This window comes from Lissotriton helveticus, chromosome 4_1, assembly GCF_964261635.1.
Source record: "Lissotriton helveticus chromosome 4_1, aLisHel1.1, whole genome shotgun sequence".
In the NCBI taxonomy this organism is placed as follows: domain Eukaryota; kingdom Metazoa; phylum Chordata; class Amphibia; order Caudata; family Salamandridae; genus Lissotriton; species Lissotriton helveticus.
The window spans coordinates 1,661,875,664-1,661,898,453 of NC_136063.1; the positions used below are offsets into that span (position 1 = coordinate 1,661,875,664).

General features: G+C 39.4%; 1 protein-coding gene across 1 annotated transcript; it reads right to left on the reverse strand.

Moving 5' to 3' along the window:
• Positions 1–8,586: 8,586 nt before the first annotated feature.
• LOC144828194 (olfactory receptor 6F1-like) lies at positions 8,587–9,558 on the reverse strand. The gene has a single exon (XM_078686287.1). It carries the CDS (start codon positions 9,556–9,558, stop codon positions 8,587–8,589), a length of 972 nt encoding a protein of 323 aa, XP_078542413.1.
• Between the last annotated feature and the right edge of the window lie 13,232 nt (positions 9,559–22,790).

Genomic DNA, 22,790 nt, shown 5'->3' on the forward strand with positions numbered 1-22,790 from the left:
CGTACCTTTTGCGAGCCGCTTCCACCGAAACCTGTGCACCGGAACCCACGCAAGGTATCGCTTCCCTCCCCATACGGACTGGAGTCACCGCAACACGCCCGCTGCATCCAGCGGGGTTGTCGCATTGCCTCCCCAGGGTCTCAGGAGTGACGCATCGCTTGCTTTTCATCGCTACATCTTTCACTTGGAACTTGTTTCGCATTTAAAGGTACTATTGGCTAAAACGTGACGCAACTGTGGATTATTTTGACGCAACTGTGGATTATTTTAACGCAACATTAAGAACTCTTTTAAAACCATATTCTTGAACTGTGTATGTTGGATTTTTGTCGTTTTGGTCTTGTGTAGTTTAGATTAAATATCTTTATTTTTCTAAACTGTTGTGGAGTCCATTTGTGGTGTTTTCAATGTGTTACTCTGAGTGTTGGTACAAATACTTTACACATTGCCTTTGATAAGCCTGACTGCTCGTGCCAAGCGACCAAGGGGGTGAGCAGGGGTTATCTAAAGAGTGTACCCTCCTTACCCTGACTAGAAGCAAGGGCCCCTATTTGGACAGTGGTACCTAACTCTGCCAACTAGAGACCCCCAGATCTAACATCACTCTTTCCACATAGAGTACATTCTTTAACTACGTCCTCCACAACCCTGCCCATCATTGACCACCAGATCAATTCTGTCAACCTCCTTTTGACTTGCTCCTTCCCAGATGAGCATGGTGGCCACCATTTACAATTATTCTCCTCAATACCATGGGAGGACTGAGTTTGCTACCTCTCCTGACACCCCATTCATCCATATTCAACTCATCTTTAACTTGTACATACACTTTCATGACTGTAACATCAGACCAGCCTTCCTTAACACACTTGGCAAACATCACCAATTCTGCATCTTCTTTAACCACACCTAACAATTCTTTAATTGTGATCAATTCTTCATTAAAACATTCCAAATATGCAACCCAACCAAATTCTTGCTATATGTCCCCAGAAACGTTGTCTGCCTCCACCACAACTTTGCTCCTAGTTAGAGCATCAGCTAAAACATTTTTTTCATCATGGAACAAATTGCCTCACAAAATTAAATTCTTCCAGATTGGCCAGCCATCTTGCAATTCTAGGTGACAATATTCTCGAGCCTTTGTTAATAAACATTTATTAATGGCTTATGATCCATTTTGATCACAAAAGGTATGCCCCATAAGTAAGTTATAAAGTGTCTGGCAGCCTAAAAAAAGCGAATGCTTCCCTTTTGATCACAGAGTAGCATTGTTCCATTTCAGATAATGTGCAAGAAGCATACGTTATTACAGTCTATTCACCTTCCTGAATTTGTGTAAGAACTGCTCCTAACCCATATGTACTGGCATCAGTGGAAAGCAGAGTCTTACAAGACATTACAAAACTACATGAATGAGGTGTTTGGTATTTCCAACTTGGGGCTAGATGTAGGTAATTCCGATTTACCTACTCTTAAATACCGAATTTTACCGATTCGGTATTTAAGAGTAGGTAAATAGGAAGGAGGCAGATCTAGGTAATTTTAAATTCAGAATTACCGAATCTATAACATTCGGTATTTACCGATTCTGTAAATACAGAATCGGTATTTCCCATTGATTCCTATGGGCTTTGAAGGCCATAGGAATCAATGGGAAATACCGAATCCTGCAAGGGTGCAGGGGGTGTCACTTTGACACCCTCTAGCACCCCAAGTACAGGCTTGTGTGACATGTGGCACACAGACATGCCCTAAGGGCATGTCTGTGTGTCACATTGCACAGATGTGCATGCACACCTGAATTCAGTATTTTACCACACAATAGGATTGTGTGGTAAAATACCGACTCTTAAGGGCCTGTGGCACTGTAAACTGTGCCACCTACATTTGGAATTACAGAATCGGTATATTTACCGATTCGGTAATTTACCGAATCGGTAATTTTACCGAATCGTAAATATACCGATTCTGTAATTTTCAGCCCCCTACATCTGAAAACCCCAATACCGCTCGGAAACGGACGAAATCGGTCGTTTCCGACCGGTATTAGGGCTCCTACATCTGGCCCTTGATGTCAAGTTCCTTACGACAACCTTCTACAAATTTGGCGTAAAATTCAATTACACCTAAAAATGACTTCACATGATCCTTGGTGCTACATACTATATTTATAACAATACTATCTCCCAGTTTATCATTAGTTCTTACCGTATTGACATCAATAGTGTGTCCAAAATAAGTTACACTATGGACCTTAATTTAGCCTTTTTCTGCTTTCACTGTGAGACCACTGCTTTGTAATTTTTCCAAAACATTCTTCAATTTTTCATCATGATCTTTCTCATCCTTACCACATATCAATATGTCATCCTGAAAATAACATACTCCCTTCATATTTCCTAACATTTTTAGCATTAACCTCTGAAACACGGAGGCGGCAGAGGCTAACCCAAATGGCATAGGCTTAAAACAATATGTCCCTAAAGGTGTGTTTGGAGTCCCTATGCAATTAAATTTGATGGCAAGCAGATGATAGGTCAATTGAGGAAAACCAATTATTCTTTCCAATAGTGGGCATCATCTCATTGATGTTTGGCAAAAGGTGTCTTTCAATCCATATAGCATTTTTCAAATCTCTCAAATCACAAATCAATGCATATTCTCATGGATTGATCAGGTTTTCGGACTACTACAATGGGCACCACCCATGGATTATTCATTTTCTTCAATAATATCTGCATTAATCAATTTGGCAATTTCAGTTTTGACAACCTCCCTCACAGCCAATAGTAAACTATGTGCCTTACGAACCTTAAGTTGACAACCTCGACGTAGTACAATTTGATGCTTAAAACCTTTTAACTTCCCTAATTTCTCAGAAAATATCTCTGGAAACATTTGTACTATGCTTTCATCTATTATAGTAGCCCCCACTAGAGCCACCTGTTCCTTGGCACCTGGATTTAATTGCATTCCCATAGCAGTTTGGTGAATCAGACCAAATAAGGGTGTCCCTCTCTTTGCAACATACACACTTCCTGAGTATTTTTTTCCTTATACGCAATTTTACCAATAAAAAATCCCAACATTTCTAAACATTCACCATTATATGATTTACTTTTTACTTCTGGTTTGCACAATTGCTTGGCATTACAATCTCACATTTCCTAAAATCTTCCTCTGAAATGAATATATTGAGCTTCAGAGTCCATCAACATATGGAAAGGATGCCCATCAATTTTAATAACACACTTACGGTCCCATACCCTCAAGTGTTTCTCTTTATCATAATCGATGACTGACAAGACTACTTGTTCATCACATTCATCTCCATCAACATCAATAATACACTTCATTTGATCATTTGCATTTCACTCATGTAACATGTAACATAACGTGCAGAAGATGACTTATCATTTGCCCAGTGACCCATACTCCACATTTCATAAATGAACTTCTTTTCCCCACTTTGATATTTTCCTTTAGTTTTCTCTGCTGTTTTGCTATGCTGTCCTTCTGCTTTCACCTTACCCTTGACTATGCAAATGTGTTGCCCTTCAGGGTATTTCTCGTCTTTTGTTTAATCCTGTTTAACAACCGTTACATATTTATTAGTAAATTCTTCACCTCTAGCAATATAGAGTGCCTCCAATAAAGTAGGATTGCGTACACTCCACAATTGTTATTTTAAATGGCAGGGTTAGAAGTATGCATCATGAGTTGATATATATTCATCCTGAATGCACACTTCACTATTAATGCTCTGAGACCGGTTAAGAATTAATCAATCTTTTCATTGCTTGCCTGTATGCGAGAAAAAAATATATAACGGTCGAAAATAACATTTGTTTTGTTACCAAAATGCAAGTCCGACTGTTTTATGGTCTTAGCATACAATGACAAACTACCACCATCTTCCTGATTGGAAATATCAGTGAGAGTGCGATAAATTCTTAAACCCTCTTCGCCTAAATAATACAATAACATAGCTTGCTTCATGTTATCAGCCATTCTTTCATGTCCATCAATCCACTCCTCCAATGTATTCACAGGATCACTTGGATTAGGTAAAAACATTGGCAGAACTAATACATTGTGTGACATTGTGTACACTCAAAATATTAAATGAAAACAAATAAAGTTGTCACCATAGTCTCGCTGCACTCAAACTAATACATTGAAATAAACAAAGTTGTCCCCGTTGTCTCACCTGCTCGCAAAAAATACATAAAGTTTGCAAATTACCAAAAGTTAAGTATAGTTGCTAATATAATACTGTATTTAAGGAACACTCGAAAGTAACTGTCACTGTAGTACTCTGATGAGTCTCCTCCAGCAAGTTTCAAAATTGAAGAATCTGAAAAACTAAAATCCCTTTTTTATTCTGTTCCCCGTTGCTTGCCAAAGTTGAAGTCCTTCCACAATTTCAATGGCAGTCCCACTCCTAGCGACTAGACCTTTCCCAGTTTCACTGTCCAGAATACACTGAATTGAGAATGTTGGGAGAGAAGAACACTGCAAGGCCAAACAAATAGTTGAGGAGGCCTGATATCACAACTTGAGGCAGACACTAAAAGACTGACGAAACTTACTGCAGTGTTTTGCCTCAATCGCACTAGGTCTTTTAGCACAGTTAATTGCCTCACTCACGGTAGGCGATTACGTTTTATTTGGTTGACAGGCCCTGGGTGTATGGTATGCCACTTTACTAGGGACTTATAAACTGAACAAAATATACCAATCATGGATAAACCAATATCACCACATTTTAGATAAGACCACTTGCACTTTAGCACTGGTCAGCAGTGGTAAAGTGCTTAGAATCATAAAGCCAGAGGCTGAACGTACATTTGAGCAAGGGAGCGTCATCCCACAGACCAGAGATGAAAAATAAAATGGTAATAAAGTTTATTTATTATCATTCTAATTTTCAGCAACGTACCCATCCTGAACTGAATGACAGGATGGCGCAGGCCAGTGCTGCCAAGTGGCAGCAGGGAGCTGTGCGTTTTAAAATGTGCATGTCTCTTTAGGAGGCCATCTTGCTACGGCCAGCCAGACATGCACATCTTAAACTTCTCTAACCCAGCTGTCTGGTTAGAGAAAGCGCAGGCCTCCAGTGCTCTCGAGAGTGCTGGGTGAGGCTGTTACAACCAATTCTGGCGCTACTCTCATGGTTGTGAGAGCAGCACCAGGATTGGTTAGGGGAGTTGGCTGAGAGACAACCGGTGGAGGAGGACATCGCATCGTGCCTCAAGGTAAGTGTTTTATTTATTTATTTATTTTTTGTGTGTCCCCTACCACACCCCCTTGCCCCAACACCCTCTGTACTTGGCAGCTGCCACTTCCAAAAGCCAGCAAAAGCAAAAAACAGAAATGCAGAGAGCAAAAAGTCAGGGAAAAACCCGCCAAAAGATGCTATGTTTAACAATAATTATGTTGATAACACGACTAACATTGTGAATGAGATTCACCCATTATGAGCGCCTAGAATCTGGGAGAAGATAGCTTTATGGATTAGCAGGACACAACAGGATTTATTAGTAAAGATTGCTGCTTTAATAACAATATTATTTATAGTTCTAATGAGTGTTTTTTAAATGTTTAACTTTAGTGGATTCGTTTTTGCTAGGGGTTTTAGATGTAACTCCAAGAAGAAGACCATGCAATGAGTAATGAAGGAAGACGTTGCTCTTGATGAGAAAAAAGTGGAGGTCTACGAACACCTGGGAGCATTGGTGAGGGGAAATCCTTCAAGATCAAGAATGATTGCTGTAATAGTTTGGTGATGTGATAATATTCTGTTATCAGTGGAATGATTGTGAGAAGTTAATTTCAGAAAAATAATGCATAACATTAGTAAAAGTGCACAAGCATTTGGTTTCATTTGCAGTTCAGAAAATCTGTACATTTAAAGGAATACTTTACTAGCTTCCTTAGCGGGGTAATGTGCTAAGAACTCTGTTGCTATGTCGCAGTTATGAATGTCCAACAAACGTCCAGTGTGTAAAGTCTCACTTGTTTATTTTCCAAGTGCACAGTATTAATGTCCATATAAAATCCTTTTTATTAGCTGATTTGGGGAATTATTCGCTTTTCTTGGCTTAATGTGCAAGTAATATTGTAGCTCTGCCTTTCTATGTATAAACATGCCATTAAGCTGTGTTGTGTCTTTGTCGGAAACATTATAAAAAAAATGTGTCATTTGAGAGGAGTTAGATCATTCCTGTTAGATGTCATTCTGCTGCTGTACTAGAGAGGGGTAGCAAGCAAGTGGAAAACCTTTGGATGTAGGTGCTTGCACTTGATTCCTGGATACTGAAGGATAACAGCTCCTGTGTCTGATGGACACATCCTTTTTTAAAGATCCAAGGAGCATATTATGAAGAATGCCGTTAAATGTATCGCCACTTTAGCGGCAGGTAACTGCAGCTAAAGGGGCGATAATGGGCTTGATAATATGCCCTTGTGAATTCCCATAGAAGCCCATGTTCACACCAGAACATGGGTTTCTATGGGAATTCACAAGGGCATATTATCAAGCCCATAATTGCCGCTTTAGAGGCAGTTTCCTGCCGCTAAAGCGGCAATAGTTTTAACGCCGGCCTTGATAATATGCCCACAAGTCCTTAACTGACATGCACAGACACCTTGACATCAATTGTCAGTATCTATTGCTCTGCAGAGTCCTCCTGTACTACCTAGTGAGTCTTTATATGTGACCTGAACAATACTGCCAATGGGCCTTTCCTTTTCTTTGGTGAGACTTGAAGAGAGTTTGGGGATATATTTCTGTTTGTAAATCCGCTGGGGGAACCAGTTAATTGAAGGTAAGATTATTCCATTTAACCACTGATGTGTTAACTTTTTTCACAATTTTGTTTTACTGTGAATGGGAATGTAATTTCTATTTACATTTGATTTTATTTTTCCCCAGATTATACTTTTCTTTTCTTCCATCCATACCAAATGACATGCATGTTAATAACCCTTTCCTTCAAGACTATTTTTTCAATAAATTCAAGTCCTGATGAACAATTGTTTTGCCTTTTCAGGATGCCACCCTTACTTGTCATTGAACTTTCCCCGATGAAGAACCTGCTTAAGTTACAGTGTTTAAAGGGGTCGAAATAAGAATTGGTCAATTCTTGATTGCACAAACTACTTCATTTTACCTTGATTTTTGTCATGTAGAACGCAATTCGTTAGAGTCCATATCAGTTCTGGACACATTTGATTACATTCTCTGCCTGCCAATAATTTTTGCATTTTTTTGTTTTGCTGTTATATTTCATTTAACAAGTGATACACCAAGAACTACTACGTCAATCCACAGATGATTTTGCAGCACCCTAATAATATTGACACCTGGTTAAAACTGTTGTAAATTGGCCTTGCTTTTCTTGGTGGTATCTCGTTCATGTATATTTTTTCTATTGTTAAAAGTCAAATGTTATTAAATTCTTCTGAGACACCTCTTGGTGAATAATGCAGTTAAGGATTTTCCAATGTCAGCTATACCAAGCTCCCAATAAGATATTCTCCTTTGATTCATATAAGATTTCACAGGTTGCTAGTGTTATAGGATTTGCCAAAAGACCCCTTTCTTACACACTTGAGCAACTTAATTTTGCATTTTCATGTTTAAGAGCTGAATACCAGGATATGATTTGGAACATGATTGTCTTCTTCTTCATGTATGTAAATTATTTATCTTAGCCAAAACATATAAAGATATGAAAACATATTGAGGCAGAACCTTGAATAAGTTACCTTCCTTTGTGAACTTACATCCTGTTTTCTAAATAGTTGAACACTGAGGCCCTCATTTATGGGATTTTAGCATAGGCCAGCTCAGAAATAAACCTTCCTGCACAAAAACAATCCTAAGAGGGTTTTTCCTCTTTCTATGTGTGCTGCAGAGTACAGCATACATAGAAAGAGGAAATAACAAGGATAAAGAATGAAATTTCTCCCCGCTTCGCTTAACCTCGGGAGGTGTAAGGATTTGGCGCTTCCTTTGGTTTACATGATCTTGTAACTCTGGAGCAGGGTCAACATTCATGGGTGTTCCACGGGAAAACCCACTGCAACGCCAATGGGACACCTCCTGAGTGCAGAGTAAGGCAACGCACTGGCTTGTCTTACTCAATATCTATGAGGTCATCCAAAGCCGTGCATAGTGACTTTGCGTGACCTCATAGATATGATTTAGCAATCTGGCCCGCCAGATCACCACAAAAGTGGCGCAGAGAGCTCCTAAATAAGCTCCTGAATGCCTGATTCACAAGGGTAAACTTACACTTTTTTATGAGTTTACTATTTTGTTTGTTATTTACAAACTCCAAGTTAATTGTAAGTTTATGAGTGCAAAGACTCTGCAAACTGGACGGAGAACTCTGCACATAATTAGATAGGACGTACCTATCTTTTTACAGGTGGAGTTCTCTGCCCTGCAGTCATAAAATTACTATTAATTCAAAGTTTGTGAATAGCAAAACAAAACATTTGTAAATTTACACAAAATTGTACATTTACGCAAAATGTACCTTTGTGAATCAGGTCCTTAGAAATTTTAATTTCTTAATTTTTCTGTGTAACACCTAAACAGTTGCATTGCTTTAATATTTCCACACCCTTTGTAGCTTTTCTCAAGGGGTTCATTATCTCCTTGTTTCTTAGGGTGTAAATGATAGGATTTAGCAGTGGTGTCACAATGGACGGGAAGAAAGAAACAACTTTGTTGGTATGTAAAGAACGTCTCCCTGTTGGCTTAACAAACATATAAATGGAAGTCCCATAGAATAAAGTTATTACAGCGAGATGGGAGGCACATGTGGAAAAGGCCTTCGTCCTCCCTGTGCTTCTGGACATTCTTATGATAGCTGAAATGATCCATACATAGGATACTAAAACCACTATCAAGCAGCCTAATAATCCAACAGTAACCACCATAAAGAAATCTAGCTCGGCAGTTTGGATATCTGTACAGGAGAGCATCATCAATGGAGCAAAGTCACAATAGTAGTGGTTGATTTTGTTAGGACCACAGAAGTGTAGTCTTGAAATGTTAAAGAGTGTTACAATGAAAGTCAAGAAGCCGCACACCCAAGAACCCACAGCAAGATAAGTGCATCGTTTATGGTTCATGATGAGCATATAACGCAGAGGATAGCAGATAGCTATATAGCGATCAAAGGCCATGGATACCAGGAGATAACTTTCAGTAGCTCCAAAAGAGAAATGGAAATAACATTGCGCAATGCATCCATGGAAAGATATTGATTTGCTCCCTGTGAGTAGGTTTGAAAGAAATTTGGGGACTGTGGCTGAAGGGTACCATAATTCCAAAAAAGAAAAGGTTCCAATGAATATATACATGGGTTTGTGCAGAGAAGGTGTACTCCTGATGATGGCTATTATCAGGACGTTTGTAAGGATTGTTATGATATAGATGGTATATACGACAAAGAATAGTAATATTTGTAGTACTCTGCTTACAGTAAACCCAATAAGAATGAAGTGATCGACACTCGTTGTATTTCCTTTTTCCATGTCTTTTTGTTTCTTAGATTGCATGCAAAACAAACTAAAAACAGAAACCTGAGATGATTATTCAAAATATGAAATGTTTTTCCTATCTACTCGCAGTATATTTTAAATTGTTTTCGAGAAAATTTCAAAAGCACTGCATTTAATATAACATTGATACATAATTGTTGAAGTGCAAAAGCTCAGATCTCTCTAGATGATATTCGATGGAAACCTTTTATTTTATACTTCACTTCTGACCACCAAGTTTTTTTACTAGGCCCAAATAATGTGAGAGAGGGCCCAACACCATTTAATCCATCAAATCTGTTGCTCTTTTCTTTTCTCCTGTAGACATTGAACAATGTTATCATATAGAGCTCACAGAAAAAATCAACACTTTTAAAGTCTCTGGGTGCATTCCTGGGCCTTTTCGTCCAGCATGGTTCACCAATAATTCCAGTATTCTGGACAGCATGACATTTGAATATTGCCAGGAGTTTGGCAGAGACAATACTGGAAATCATGGTTTGCTGAATTTTTTTTTAAACAACATCAAATATTAACAAACATTGATAAAGCCACAACAGCTGCCTTGTGTACAGTGCATCCTTAGCTTATATTATACACGACACTGACTGAATATTATGCAATCGAGTGGATAAGTAAATTAAGTCTGAATCAAATTCTGATAAAGTTTTTGCATTTTGTGGTAGGGAAAATTCTGGTACTTTTGTTTTTACAATACAGGCATCTGTAAAAAAACATTGACAGTAAAAGCCTGCACTTGTTTCCTGGATCCTGCAGGACAATACGTCTTGCGTCTTGGTAAGTGTCTCCGTTTCAGGTATGCTAGTCATTAATTGGCGTGCACAAAATAACTTGACCATCATTGTCAGTGTGAGTGATGAATACTCTACAATGGCTTCCAGTACTATCACGTGAGTCCTTGCAAGCATCATGACCAGCACTAAAATTGAGCCTTTCTTGTTCTTTGTAGAAAATTTATTTAGTTAGTCTTCTTTATTTAAACCTCTTCCTGTACACACTCATTATGTTTCAGGGTTCTCTATTTCACTCATCACCCTGGAAACTGTTTTACCCCAACCGTTTGCAGGAGCGAATGTCCAGTCAATTTCAGTATGGGAGACAGTCAAAAAGAAGTTTGTGAATGCTCATAAACTCACAGCTTTGAGGGAGTTCACAAGCTCACAAAGCTAACCATGTCTTAGAAAGCCCACTTGTGTGGGAGGTAATCCGTCACCACTGTACCTAGTATCAAATTACACAGTAGTAAATGGAATTGCACGTGCTAAGGGGTCCATTAGTATGTCGGGCGGATTGCCTCCGCCAGGGTGGCGGTGGCCACCGCCACCCAGGCGGAGGCAATCCGCCCGACAAGCACTCTCGTTTTCCCCTCCGCCAGATTAGGATGGCGGAGGGCACAGAGGCGGACGGAAAGACCGTCCGCCACTTTACCGCCGCGGTCGCCTTGCGACCGCGGCGGTGATGGAATAATATGGTGGCGGTGTCCAATGGACACCGCCAGCCATATTATAATGCCTGAAATTAGGGGCCTTTCCGCGGCGGCAATGCCGCCACGGAAAGGCAGGCGGTGATTGCTGCCGGGGCCCCCTGTGGGCCCCCAGAGTGACGGCCAAAGGGGGGTGGCACACGGGGGGGTACCTGTGGTACCCCCCTGCATTTGCATGATTGCAGCGGCAGGCACCGCGCGGTGCCTGCCGCTTCGATTATGCAAATGCGTGCATTTGTATTTCACATTGTGGCGGTCGGTGCAGTGAGCACCTCCCGCCACAATGTTAACTTGAGGAATGCGCCCGCCACTGTGGCGGGCGCATCCTAATGCCAATGGTGGGACCCCCACCCTTCAGGCGGGCGGTCCCGATCTCCGTTAGGACACCCGCCCGCCATCCTAATGGACCCCTAAGTATCTGTTTTTTGGGTAATGATAAAGAATATTGAGGGTATAAAATTCCACCATAATATCAAGATGAAAATATCATGGAATGGAAATATTAAGATCAAGAATATCGTTGTCAAGAATATCGATTTGAAGGTAAGTAATATCGATTATAAAAATTTAGAATTTTCTAATATTGTTTGCAAAAATATAGTTGTTTAAAATATAATTTTTTTAATTAGTGTTACGTATTTTATATATATTTCAAATGTATGCAATGTATTTTTGTATAAGTATTGTTTATGTCTTTTAATATATGTGTCACATTTTTAGCAGTTATTCATTGTATTTTATTTAACTTTTGTATTTTTTAGTTCCATCGCGGGTCGTGGGTTTACAGGTGAATAGGCTGGGAAGTAATTTAATTATAATGAATGAATATTTTTAATGTATAATTTATTTAATTGAGATTTTATAATGTTATAAAGCAAATTGTCTTTTACATTTTTTTGGGTACATTTTAGGTCCAGGTTTAAGTAATTCATTGACAATTAATTATGGTAATTGTGTAATTAATTTTAGGAGCAGGTTGTGGGGTTTATAGGGTTAAAGGGTGGGAAGTAATTTATGTTTTATTGAACAATAATTAGTTGTCAATTAACATTAATTAATTAATTGACAAATAATGCTGGTAATTGTGTAATTAATTTTGGTGCATGCTGGTTTATAGGGGTGAAGGATGGGAAGTAATGTATTTGTAATTAATTAATAATTAGTTGTTAATTAAAATTTATTAATAAATTGACAATTAATTATGGTAATTGTGTAATTAATTTTAGGCGTGGGTTGTGGGGTTTATAGGGGTCAAGGATGGGAAGTAATTTATGTTTAATTAAGTAAGAATTTGTTGATCATTAATCTTAATTCATTAATTGATATTTAATTAGGGTAATTGTTTATATTTTTTGTGTGTGGGTTTTACTTTTATTGGAGTATGGATGGGGAGTAAATTAATTTTACTTAGTTTATAATTTGTTGTGAAATATTATTAATTGTGCAATTACATTTTTTTACTGTGCAATTTTAGCCTGTGAGTTGAGGGGCTTATAGGGGTAAAGTGTGGGAAGTGAATTAATTTGTATGAGTTTTTATTTTTTAAACATTTATAATATTTCTTTAATTGATAATTAATTATGTAAAATATGGAAGTAATTTCTTGTAAAATTTAGATGTGGGTTGTGACTTGTGTGGTGTTATAAGGTAGGAAATACAAAAAAATATGTAATGATTTTTTTTTCTAAATATTTTCTTATTAAAATATGTATTTGATTGAAAATTATTTTTTAGGTTATTTAATAAAATATTTTTAGGTATTTTTTCATATGTATTTAACATAATAATATGTTTTTATTTTTTTATTTTTTTCTATTAAATACATTTGTATTTACATTTTTAACATATTTATATATTTATTTATTTATTTATTTTTGTTGCTGTTAATATTTTGTTTGTTTTTAATTTTGAACTGACTGCAGTGGGAATATTAATTGTTACCCCTCCACAAACCAACACTTTCCCTACTGTTACACTTATTGGAGTGGGAATAGTCATTTTTACCCCTCCGCTATCCAACACTTTCCCTATTGTTGCACTCACTGGAGTTGGAATAATAATTTTTACCCCTCTGCTATCCAACACTTTCCCTTTTGTTGCACTTATTGAAGTGGGAATAGTAATTTTTACCCCTCCGCTTTCGAACACTTTCCCTACTGTTGCACTGACTGTAGTGGTAACTTTGTTTAAAGGTTTTTAAAAAGTTTAATTTTTAATTTATAATAGGATGTTTTTTTATTAGAATTTATGTTATTGGTACATACATATTTATATATTTATTCAATTTTAAAATTATAAAATGAATTAAAATGAATAGTTTATTCATTGTTTTAAAGTAAATATATATATACATATATATATAGATATTAATTATGTATTTGTGTTTATCTTTTTTAAATTATGCTTATTTGTTATCTTTGTTAAAATGTATATGAAATGTATTTTTATTTATTAATTTTATTATGTAACATATTTAATATTTATTATTTTATTTTATATACATTAAAATCAATATTTTGTGCAACTATATTTTTAAATCAATATTGTTTTCCAATATTTTTGTACCAACCTGTTTAGTATAGGAAGTTAATATTTTTGCATTCTATATTTTTACCTCAATATTTTTTTCATCTATATTTTTGAGCTTGATATTCTGTCAGTGAACCTGCAACATGGTGACCAATGTATATATTTGAGCTATATGAGACCAAATTTACAATTTAACGATACATCTTTAAATTGCAAGCAGCAAAACTACCACTGTGTGTCAGTAATGTTGTATACCAGGTCGCTTTCATATACTATTTTGATATTGTGGTTGTATTTGTTAGCAACATGCTGATGGCTTTACACATACAAGTAATACATATGTGGGTGCCAGGATTGATACGTTTCATGGTATGTAACTCGCAATTTGAAGACTTGTTTAGTAATTTGAGAAAATGGGTTGTTGTTTGAGGAGAATGAAACCCTAGTTGAGCAACAGCCATAATTTCCATCAGGGTGAACCACAAAAGATCTCTTAATTAACCAGTACCTAACCCTCTGGTATCTTGGTACAAATGTGGTCAGGATTACCTTACAGGCAATGTGTAAAGTATTTATGCAGCTCAGAAACAGTAGCAAACTGAAAACACAATACAGAAAAAATCCCATACCAATTTAAAAAATAGTGTACATTTAATTAAGTTATGTCACACCAAAACAATAAAAATCCAACCAGTAGAACCAGAATTATCACTTTTTAAAGTTTAAAGTGAAACATTCCATCTAAACAATCACAGTACCAACAGCAGACATCTAGACCCACTAGACCCAGGCAAAGTCGAAAGTTATGGCCTGCTATAATGAAACACAGTTTAAGTACAAGAAGTGGATTGTGCCCCATCTCCGCTTACCTTCGTCTTAGAAAAAATATTGGAACAACATTTCTGAGAGGGTAGAGTTTCACATGCCAAGGAAACTGGTGGTGTCCGAGGAGGAATCATTGTAATCGGGGTCCCGGTAGACGAAGTCCGAGAGAAGATTTCTACTTCTGGAATTAATCTCCTTTTTGGAAGTAGAAAATCTACAGCAGAACGCAGGTGCAGGCTGTAGCCCAGGAGTACTCCACAATTCCGAATATGCCTTCTGTTGAGAATCACTGAACAGGATTTGCCGCTGCAGAGAATAATGTAGTGGAAGCTGCCTGAAAATCAGGCTGACCAGAGATGCACCTTGGTCAGATTGAAGAGCTGTAGAATAGGACCAATCTGCTCGTCTATCTGCCAAGGTACATCGTTGGTTTGGTTGACTGTTCTGCTGCTCCAGCTACGTTCTTCTCTGCAGCAGCCAATTCTGTTCAGCTGTCCTTTGCCAAAGGGGTTTCTGGCTTGGGGGAACTCCAGTCAGCCACACCCTCCAGCTTCATTCGGCTGGAGATTTCTGAATTCCCAAATAGAGACTAAGGGGTCTATTAGGATGTAGGGCAGATCGCCACCGCCTGCATGGCGGTGGCGATCCGCTCTACATCCTACCGGGCCTGCCACCCATTACCCCCGCCATATTAGTATGGCGGGGAGGACCCCAGCGAACGGAAAGACCGTTCTCCGGTTTTTCGCCAGTCGACCAGTCGACCGGGTGGAAAAGGGACTATATATGGTGGCAGTGTCTGCTAGACACCACCATCCATATTAGCATGGGAGCGAGAAGCAGCCTTTGCCACGGAAAGGCATGCAGATTTTGCTTTCGGGGGTCTGTTGCGGGCCCCCAGGGTATTGCGGTGGTGGGGGGTGCACATGGGGGGTACCTATAGGTACCCTCCTGCGTTGTCATGGACATGGTGGCTGGCACCTCGCAATGCCTGTCATGACAATGTGCATTCCCAGCATTGTGGCGGGCGGTGCTGTGAGCACCGCCTGCCACAATGCTGGGAATGGAGGATGCCACCGCCACGTTGGCGGTGGCATCCTAATCGCTGGTGCAGGTCTACCGCACCACTGGCGGATGGTCCGGGCACCGCTAGGGGCCTGATTTAGATCGTGCAGATACGTTATATCATCACAACAGTGACGGATAGCCCGTCTGCTGAAATGAAATATCCCATTATATCCTGAGATTCCTATTTCGGCAGGCGGGATATCTGTCACTGTTGTGGCGGAGTAATCAATAGAAAAAGTGGATGAAACACAGCAGGTTGATGTCAACCGAAAGTAGTCTCAAAGAGAAACATACTGGATCAGGCATATGAATACGCTTGAACCCTGTGGGCTCAATGACAAATTGGAATTATCCTGTTTTTTGTAGATTAATATTATTTCTAATAGATGTTTTATATTGCTTGAAAAGTCTGTTAATTTACTATGTTGCGAATACATCAGGGCATGTTTAAAATTGAATCAAACAGGTCTCATTACACATCAATCAGTTTACACTAGCGCAGTCCAGGGCACACTCCTAAGTTATCTACACTTGTGGCATCTATTTATTGTTTTTTTTTGGTAATGGCAACAGATACAGTTAGAGCATCGAGCACTATTTATAATGCTTTTGACATTAAACAAGAGGGTTGGGTTAGACAATCCGCCACACGAGCATGAATAGTACTTCACCATTCCAAGATGGCGGCGTTTTACAAAGGTTTGTTTACGATAGTCCTTTTTCAATGTTTATGGCTATGATGACACACGCGCCCATATCGGGCGGTAGCTAGTAATGGCGAGCTAGTGGCATTTAAGAACGGAGGCGGGAATTGTATGAGACGAATTGGAAGGATTTTCAGCAGGTACGTCTTGAGTTAGTGGGATGAGGTCTCCAGCACTAAACGATATGGGGAAAGAGGTTAAGAACAGTTTTGTTTGTGTTCAGTTGCAGTCGGTTTGAAGATTGGGGATGGACGGTGATCACAGGGCATAGGCTGGAAGCCACATCAGTACTTGGAAGACAGATACAGTGCAGGTAGGACTGGTACTTTCATGCAGTCGTAAGTATGTGCAATTTAAGATATAACTGACATTTCATAACGGGCTCTATCACGTTTATTTTCAGTTACCCTATACCATACAGGTCAGTTTGGTTCATGTGAGGTTTTTTTCAGGCACAAGGTTTTAGGAGGCATGTTTATCATATTTTAGAGGTTAGTTTGGATCAAGTGCTGGTGTTGTGGCACAGAGTTTCAGTCATATTGCACCTTTTTGCACACAGGGTAGGGTTGTAGAAGCACTATTCAGCTTCCTTTTATGTAGCCGGTTGATTCATTTTTAAATAAGCACCATAGATTAACTTGATTACAGGTGGTGGTCTCATGATTCCCTATCGAAGTGATATAATCTTTGTACAAATGAGTTTTTGTTGGTTTGTTATAGCATTCCCCTGACGAAGGTATCTTGGATACCGAAATGCATTGGTAAACAAGAAGGAATGTGCTGTATACTAGTGAATACATGAAGTTAATGCATTCATGAATTGATTAATAAGAAAAAGAAGAAGAATAAAAGAAAGAAGCAACATTTGGAGCTTATTTTATGGACAAGAGAACTGTTTTTTGAAGATATTTGGAACATATTGATGTTTATTCATTAAGGAATGTTGGAAATTATATGTTGTGTACAGTTGATACACGTTAAAGTTCACAAGTAAGCACCTAAGTAGGGCTAGTGGAAAGTGCGCCTCTCTCAAACAGAATCTGTTTGCTGAGGGAGTAATCAGTTCGCCATGATCTAAATCAGGCCATATTGTGAACAAGCAAACCCTTTACCGTGACTTCGACCAGCTGCTCCCCAATAATGCCTAATCCTTAGACACTGCCTACAGACTTGCCCCGCTGAACTTTACCTTCTCAGACAACTTTAAAAAAATATTTCTTTGCAGTCCGAAGGTAAGAGTCAACCAGGCCTAATTCATAATTTGTATCTGACTGGCGCCCCATCGTGGTCGGCGATATTTTTTGACGTAACCCTGTCTCGGGCAACTAGATGTCTGCGGTTTGATCTTCTAGCCAGTAACTTTTACTTTAAACTTCAAATATACATAACTGTGGATCTGCTGATTGGATTTTTGTTATTTTTAATGCCAAATATTTTATTAAAAGTTAATCTATTTTTCTAAATTGGGTGCTTTACACATTGACTCTAAGTTAAGCCTGGCTGTTATTGTGCCAAACTACCAGCGGGTTAAGCATAGGTTAATTTAGTGACTTGTATGTTTCACCTTGATGGGGATTGTGGTTGTTGATTGAGCAGGGTTATCACCCTACTCAACCAAGAACCCAAATACTCACACTGAATGAGGTCACATAAATGTGTTTTGCCTCTGGCTTCCAATTGTTGCATTACCTCACGCTCCTCTGTCAGGTATGAGTGAGGGTATGAATTCTTCCAGTATGTCCAACTGTTAAAAATGAGAGAGGCCATCAGATGACGCATCTTTACGATAACATTGACAGCCCACAGCGGTTTCCATCCCCATACTTTCTAATGCATGTGTGCTTGCCCAAAAATGTGGTCTCTCTGCAGCCTCTCAAAAAGCCAACCTTTTTAGGCTCAACTCGGCCAGTAGGCTCAGATCAGCCAGTCAGCCATGTTTCGTCCCAGATAGCTTATTTCAGCCACCATTTTATCAAGTTGGCCTCAGAGAGATCTAAGTATTCCATGACCCTTTGAGATGAATTGTCTGCGAATCACAGATTTGAACTCCTCCCATAGTGTGGCAAAAGTGCTGTCCGAATTTCTGTTCTGTTCATAGTAGGAATTAATAGCTTGCCAAATGTTGGCTTTCAATGTGAAGTCAAGCAATTTGGCTTCCTGCAAATGGGGTGAAATATACCTATGTTTGATGTAATGATGACTGGTGAGTGATCCAAAAATGCCCTAGGCAGGTTGGACACCCCCTCATTCCAACCTATGATGACAACCCTTGTTTGCAGCAAGTAGCCAATCCTGGAATGGGAGTTATGCACTGCAGAGTGAAATGAATAGCCAGTGGTTGGTGGCTCAGTAGATCGATACGGATCTGGCGACTCAAATTGTTCTATAATCTTGCATAGAGTCACCTGAGATTGACCATGCCTATTAGTGTTGCCTGTATCTCAGCATGCCCAGCCAAGAGCAGATATCCAGTCTCTTCCTCGGTGTGACCTGTCAATGCAAAACCTTCTGTGTGCATCATAGTTTAGGGGATCTGCAGTGTGTGCACTAATATCATAAACTTCATGAAACGTCTCCCGCCTCCCTCTTCCACATCGAGCACAATATCTTGATGAATACACCCCATGTTCCATGCTAATTGCTAATTGACTCTACAAGCAATCAAAGAAAAGTAAAGAAAAGAAAAGAAAAGAATACCAATGTGAATTCTATATCTCAGTAAGAATTCCTCAGTTCTGTTAGAAGGGGTGAGTGGAGGAGCAATGCAAATCAATTAAGTCTGAGCATAGTAATGTCATGACAGTAGTATGCAAACAGGTAATATATAAATTTCACAGATCACTGACATATTATCGATGCATATAATATTGAAACACAAAAATATCAGAAAATAAAATGACTGCAGATGCTAAAGCGGTGCACACTTAAGTGCATTCAATCCACTGGGGTCGCTAAACCTACAAGCACTACCATATAAAGGGAGGTACAGGTATATTGTCTGAATAAATTATAATTATACCAAATTACCATATACCTTTTAAACAGTGCCCTAACTGTGGGCCTGGTTAGCAGAGCCCAGGGCACAATCAGAGTAAGAAAGCACCAGTATCAGTCAAAAGATGAGGGAGATTAGGGCAAAAAGGATAACTTTCCCACAAGCTCCCCCAGATGAAAGGCAACGTTTAACTAACCTACACCCTGGTAGTCCTTGTCGTTGTCAGCTGAGTGAAAAAAACTAGAAAGTCTATCTGCTTTGGCATGGGCAGTCCTAGGTTTGAGTTCCACTGTGAAGTCCATCACTTGTAGGGAAATAGACCACCTCAACAGTTTTAGATACTCCTCTGCATGAGCCATCTGAGAGGCGTGCTGTCAGTTTGAACATGGAAGTGAGTACCAAACAGGTATAGTTTCAGCTTCTTCAGGGACCAGACCACAGAAAAGGCTGCCCTCTAAATGGAACTCCAACTCCGCTCTCTAGGAAGAAGTCTCCTGCTAATAAAGGCAACTGGCAGATCAAGGTCCTCCTCATTTATCTGTGACAACACTGCCCCAATCCCTTGCTCTGAAGCATCTGTCTTAATCACACATTTCTTTGCGTAGTCAGGGGCGGGTAACACTAGTGCGGAACACATAGCCTCCTTCAGAGTGTCAAAGGTCTTCTGACACTCTGGGGTCCAAATTACCTTTTTGGGCTATTTCTTTGAGGTGAGTTCTGTCAGGGGAACCACATTGTTCTATTGATTCTCTTTCTAAAAAAAAAGAATTCTTTGAGAGTGAGACAAAGAAAACTATTTTCTCAACCCCCCTATTTTTATCCCCTGCTCTACCCTCTCCTTCCGGCCCACATTTATCCATATCTTATTCTAGTCCCAAGGTGGTGCATTAATCTCCAACAGTCTTCAATTCTCCATTTAACGATTTTACAATGCCAAGTGATGAAGTACGTTAAACATTATGTTGATACTTCTAGTTTCAAGTTTCTATAATATAGCAGCATAGCTAATAAACAGTGGTAGTTTGGGCACATCCCCACAGGTACTTATTACAAAGTGCAAGGTGCATAATATAGCCGCATAAGTAATACAAGTGGCAGTTTGGGCAAATCCCCACAAGTACTTATTACAAAGTGCAAGGTGCATTAAAAACAATGATGCTAAAGTGCAAGGTACCTAAGATATAATAATTGTCAGTCCTCACTATACAGTTCTATTTTTTGAGAGATTAGGTATAGCAACATTAAACCTCTGAGGGCTAAATGATGCAAAAAAGAGACATCTAGTGGCTCAAGGATTGCAACTGCTGCAGGCAGACATTGTCTGCCTGCAAGAGACCCACCTTGATGGATCACAGAATGATCTACTGAAATATCTAGGTTACACAGTGGTTGGGGCCACGACATAGGGAACTCATACAAAGGGGGTCGCGATACTATCTAAAAAGAAATCAACTACATTTTTTAAAATAAGCTCGGACAGGCTAGGCCGATGGGTTATTGCAAATGAGAGGGCCCCAGAGCTCCCGAATTTCACTTTATGTTTGGTTTACGGCAGTAATGTGGACGACCTGCCCCTATTTGAATGGTTAACTAACAAATTGGTACATTGGCCACTGCCATTAATCAACTGAGGAGATTTTAATATCAACCTTGATTCCAAATGGGGTCAAGATCAAAGATTTAAGAGTAAGAAGCCAAGAGTTCTTCAAGAATTATGTAATCTTTGCCAGGTGCATGGCTTGGTGGATGTATGGTCTTTAAAGAGGCCTGAGGAGCATGGGATTACTTATTATTCAACCCAGCACCAGAAGCACATTTGGCTGGACTATTTTATTGCCTCCTGTATACTTGTGGGAAGAAGGAGGATTAATTGGCACCCTGGAGTGCTATCCGACCACAGCTCACTGGTATTGCAGTTAGAGCAGGGAGGATCCAGTGAGAAAGCCCTGGTTTGAACCTTCCAGAGGGCCCTCCTACTAGACGAACATTATGTAGGCCACCTGAAGGAATGGATAACTGACTTTCTACAAAGAAATTTGGGGTCGGCACCACTGGTAATGGTATGGGACACCTTAAAAGCAGGAGTAATGGTGGAGACAATACAGTACTCAAGCAGGAAAAGAAAAGGGGAAACAAATCTTAGGAGTATTAGACTGCAAAACTAGTTCAGGCAGAGGAAAAAGTAGTTGAGGCCCTAAGAAAAATTGGGGGATAGAAGAAGCACAAGAGGAGGTGGCCCTACCAAAGGCAGAAATACAAGGGGAACTATTAAGGAAAGCTTTAGATAAGGCATTCGCTCATCGGGAGGAGGCCTATGAATGTGGGGAGAAAGTGGGTCATTTGCTGGCCGTCAGAACAAGATCAGAGGTGAAATTGTGAGATTTTGTCAATAAATGATCCTGTATTGGGGCGGGTCACGGAGTCTAATGAAATACGGGCAGCCTTTCTCAGATTTTACCAATCGCTGTATATGGAGGATGAGGGGAGAAGGGGACGGGATGCGGTAGATCAAATAAGCCAATTTTTAGAAGCTTGCGAGATGGAGGTTCTGATGCAAGATGAGAGGGAGTCGTTAGAGTCCCTAAAAGTGTGGAAAGAAATTGAAGAGGCAATGTCAAAGTTTCCAAGGGGAGAAAGCGGCAGGGCCTGACCTAATCCCAACAGAATTCTACAAAATCTTTAAGGAGGAACTTTCGACATCTGTATTTCTTCAGATAGCAGAAGGGTGGCACCACCAAGTACCTGGGCGCTGGAAAAAATTATAGTCTTCCCCAAAAAAAGACAAACCTGTGCAGGTGCTGGCCTCTTATTGCCCTACAACTTTAATTAATGGAGTCATCAAGATCTACTCCAAAATAATGGCTACGCGACTCTCGCAGGTCATTGGTTAAATGGTGTTTGAGGGACAGCATGGTTTTATACCCGGTAAGGGAACTATAGATCACATTTGAAGAGTCATTACCCTATTTGATGTAAATCAAGTGTCAGGAGACCCTATGGTGTCCATTTTTTTAGATTCAAAAAAGGCTTTTGTTAGGGTCTCCTGGCCTTTTTTATGGGTGACAATGCAAAAGAAAGGGTTTGGGGACAGGTTTATAAGAGTAGTAAAAGTTCTGTATGAAGACCCGAAAGCTAGTGCACTCATAAATAGTGGAATGACCCAACCATTGATAATCTCGAGGGTGACTTAGCAGGGGTGCCCTTGTTCACCTCTCCTATTTGCCCTGTATATTGAACCATTTCATAAGCAACTTGCTGCAGGCCAAAACATTCCCCCAATAGTGAGATACAATCATGAGAGTAGAATTCTGGCCTATGCGGATGACATAGTCATTGTAACTCCTCACCCAGAGCAAGCTTACTCCCAGGCTATGCCCTAAACAAGGAGAAAACCAAAATGGTTGTTAATGAATTCACTACTTTTAACAGTCGGGCGGTTAAAAAAGCCAATTATTTGGGGGTTAAAATCAATTCAGAATTTGGGGAACTGCGCGGAGGAAACCAAGAAAGTGTTAAAAAAATTGGACCACCTACACTTACCTCTAATTGGCAGAAACAACATAATCAAAATGATTTATTTTCCAAAATTGTTATACTTTTTTAG

What these genes read in the sequence shown, in the direction of transcription:
- LOC144828194 (XM_078686287.1), bottom strand. Translation starts at nt 9,558, where the DNA reads ATGGAAAAAGGAAATACAACGAGTGTCGATCACTTCATTCTTATTGGG.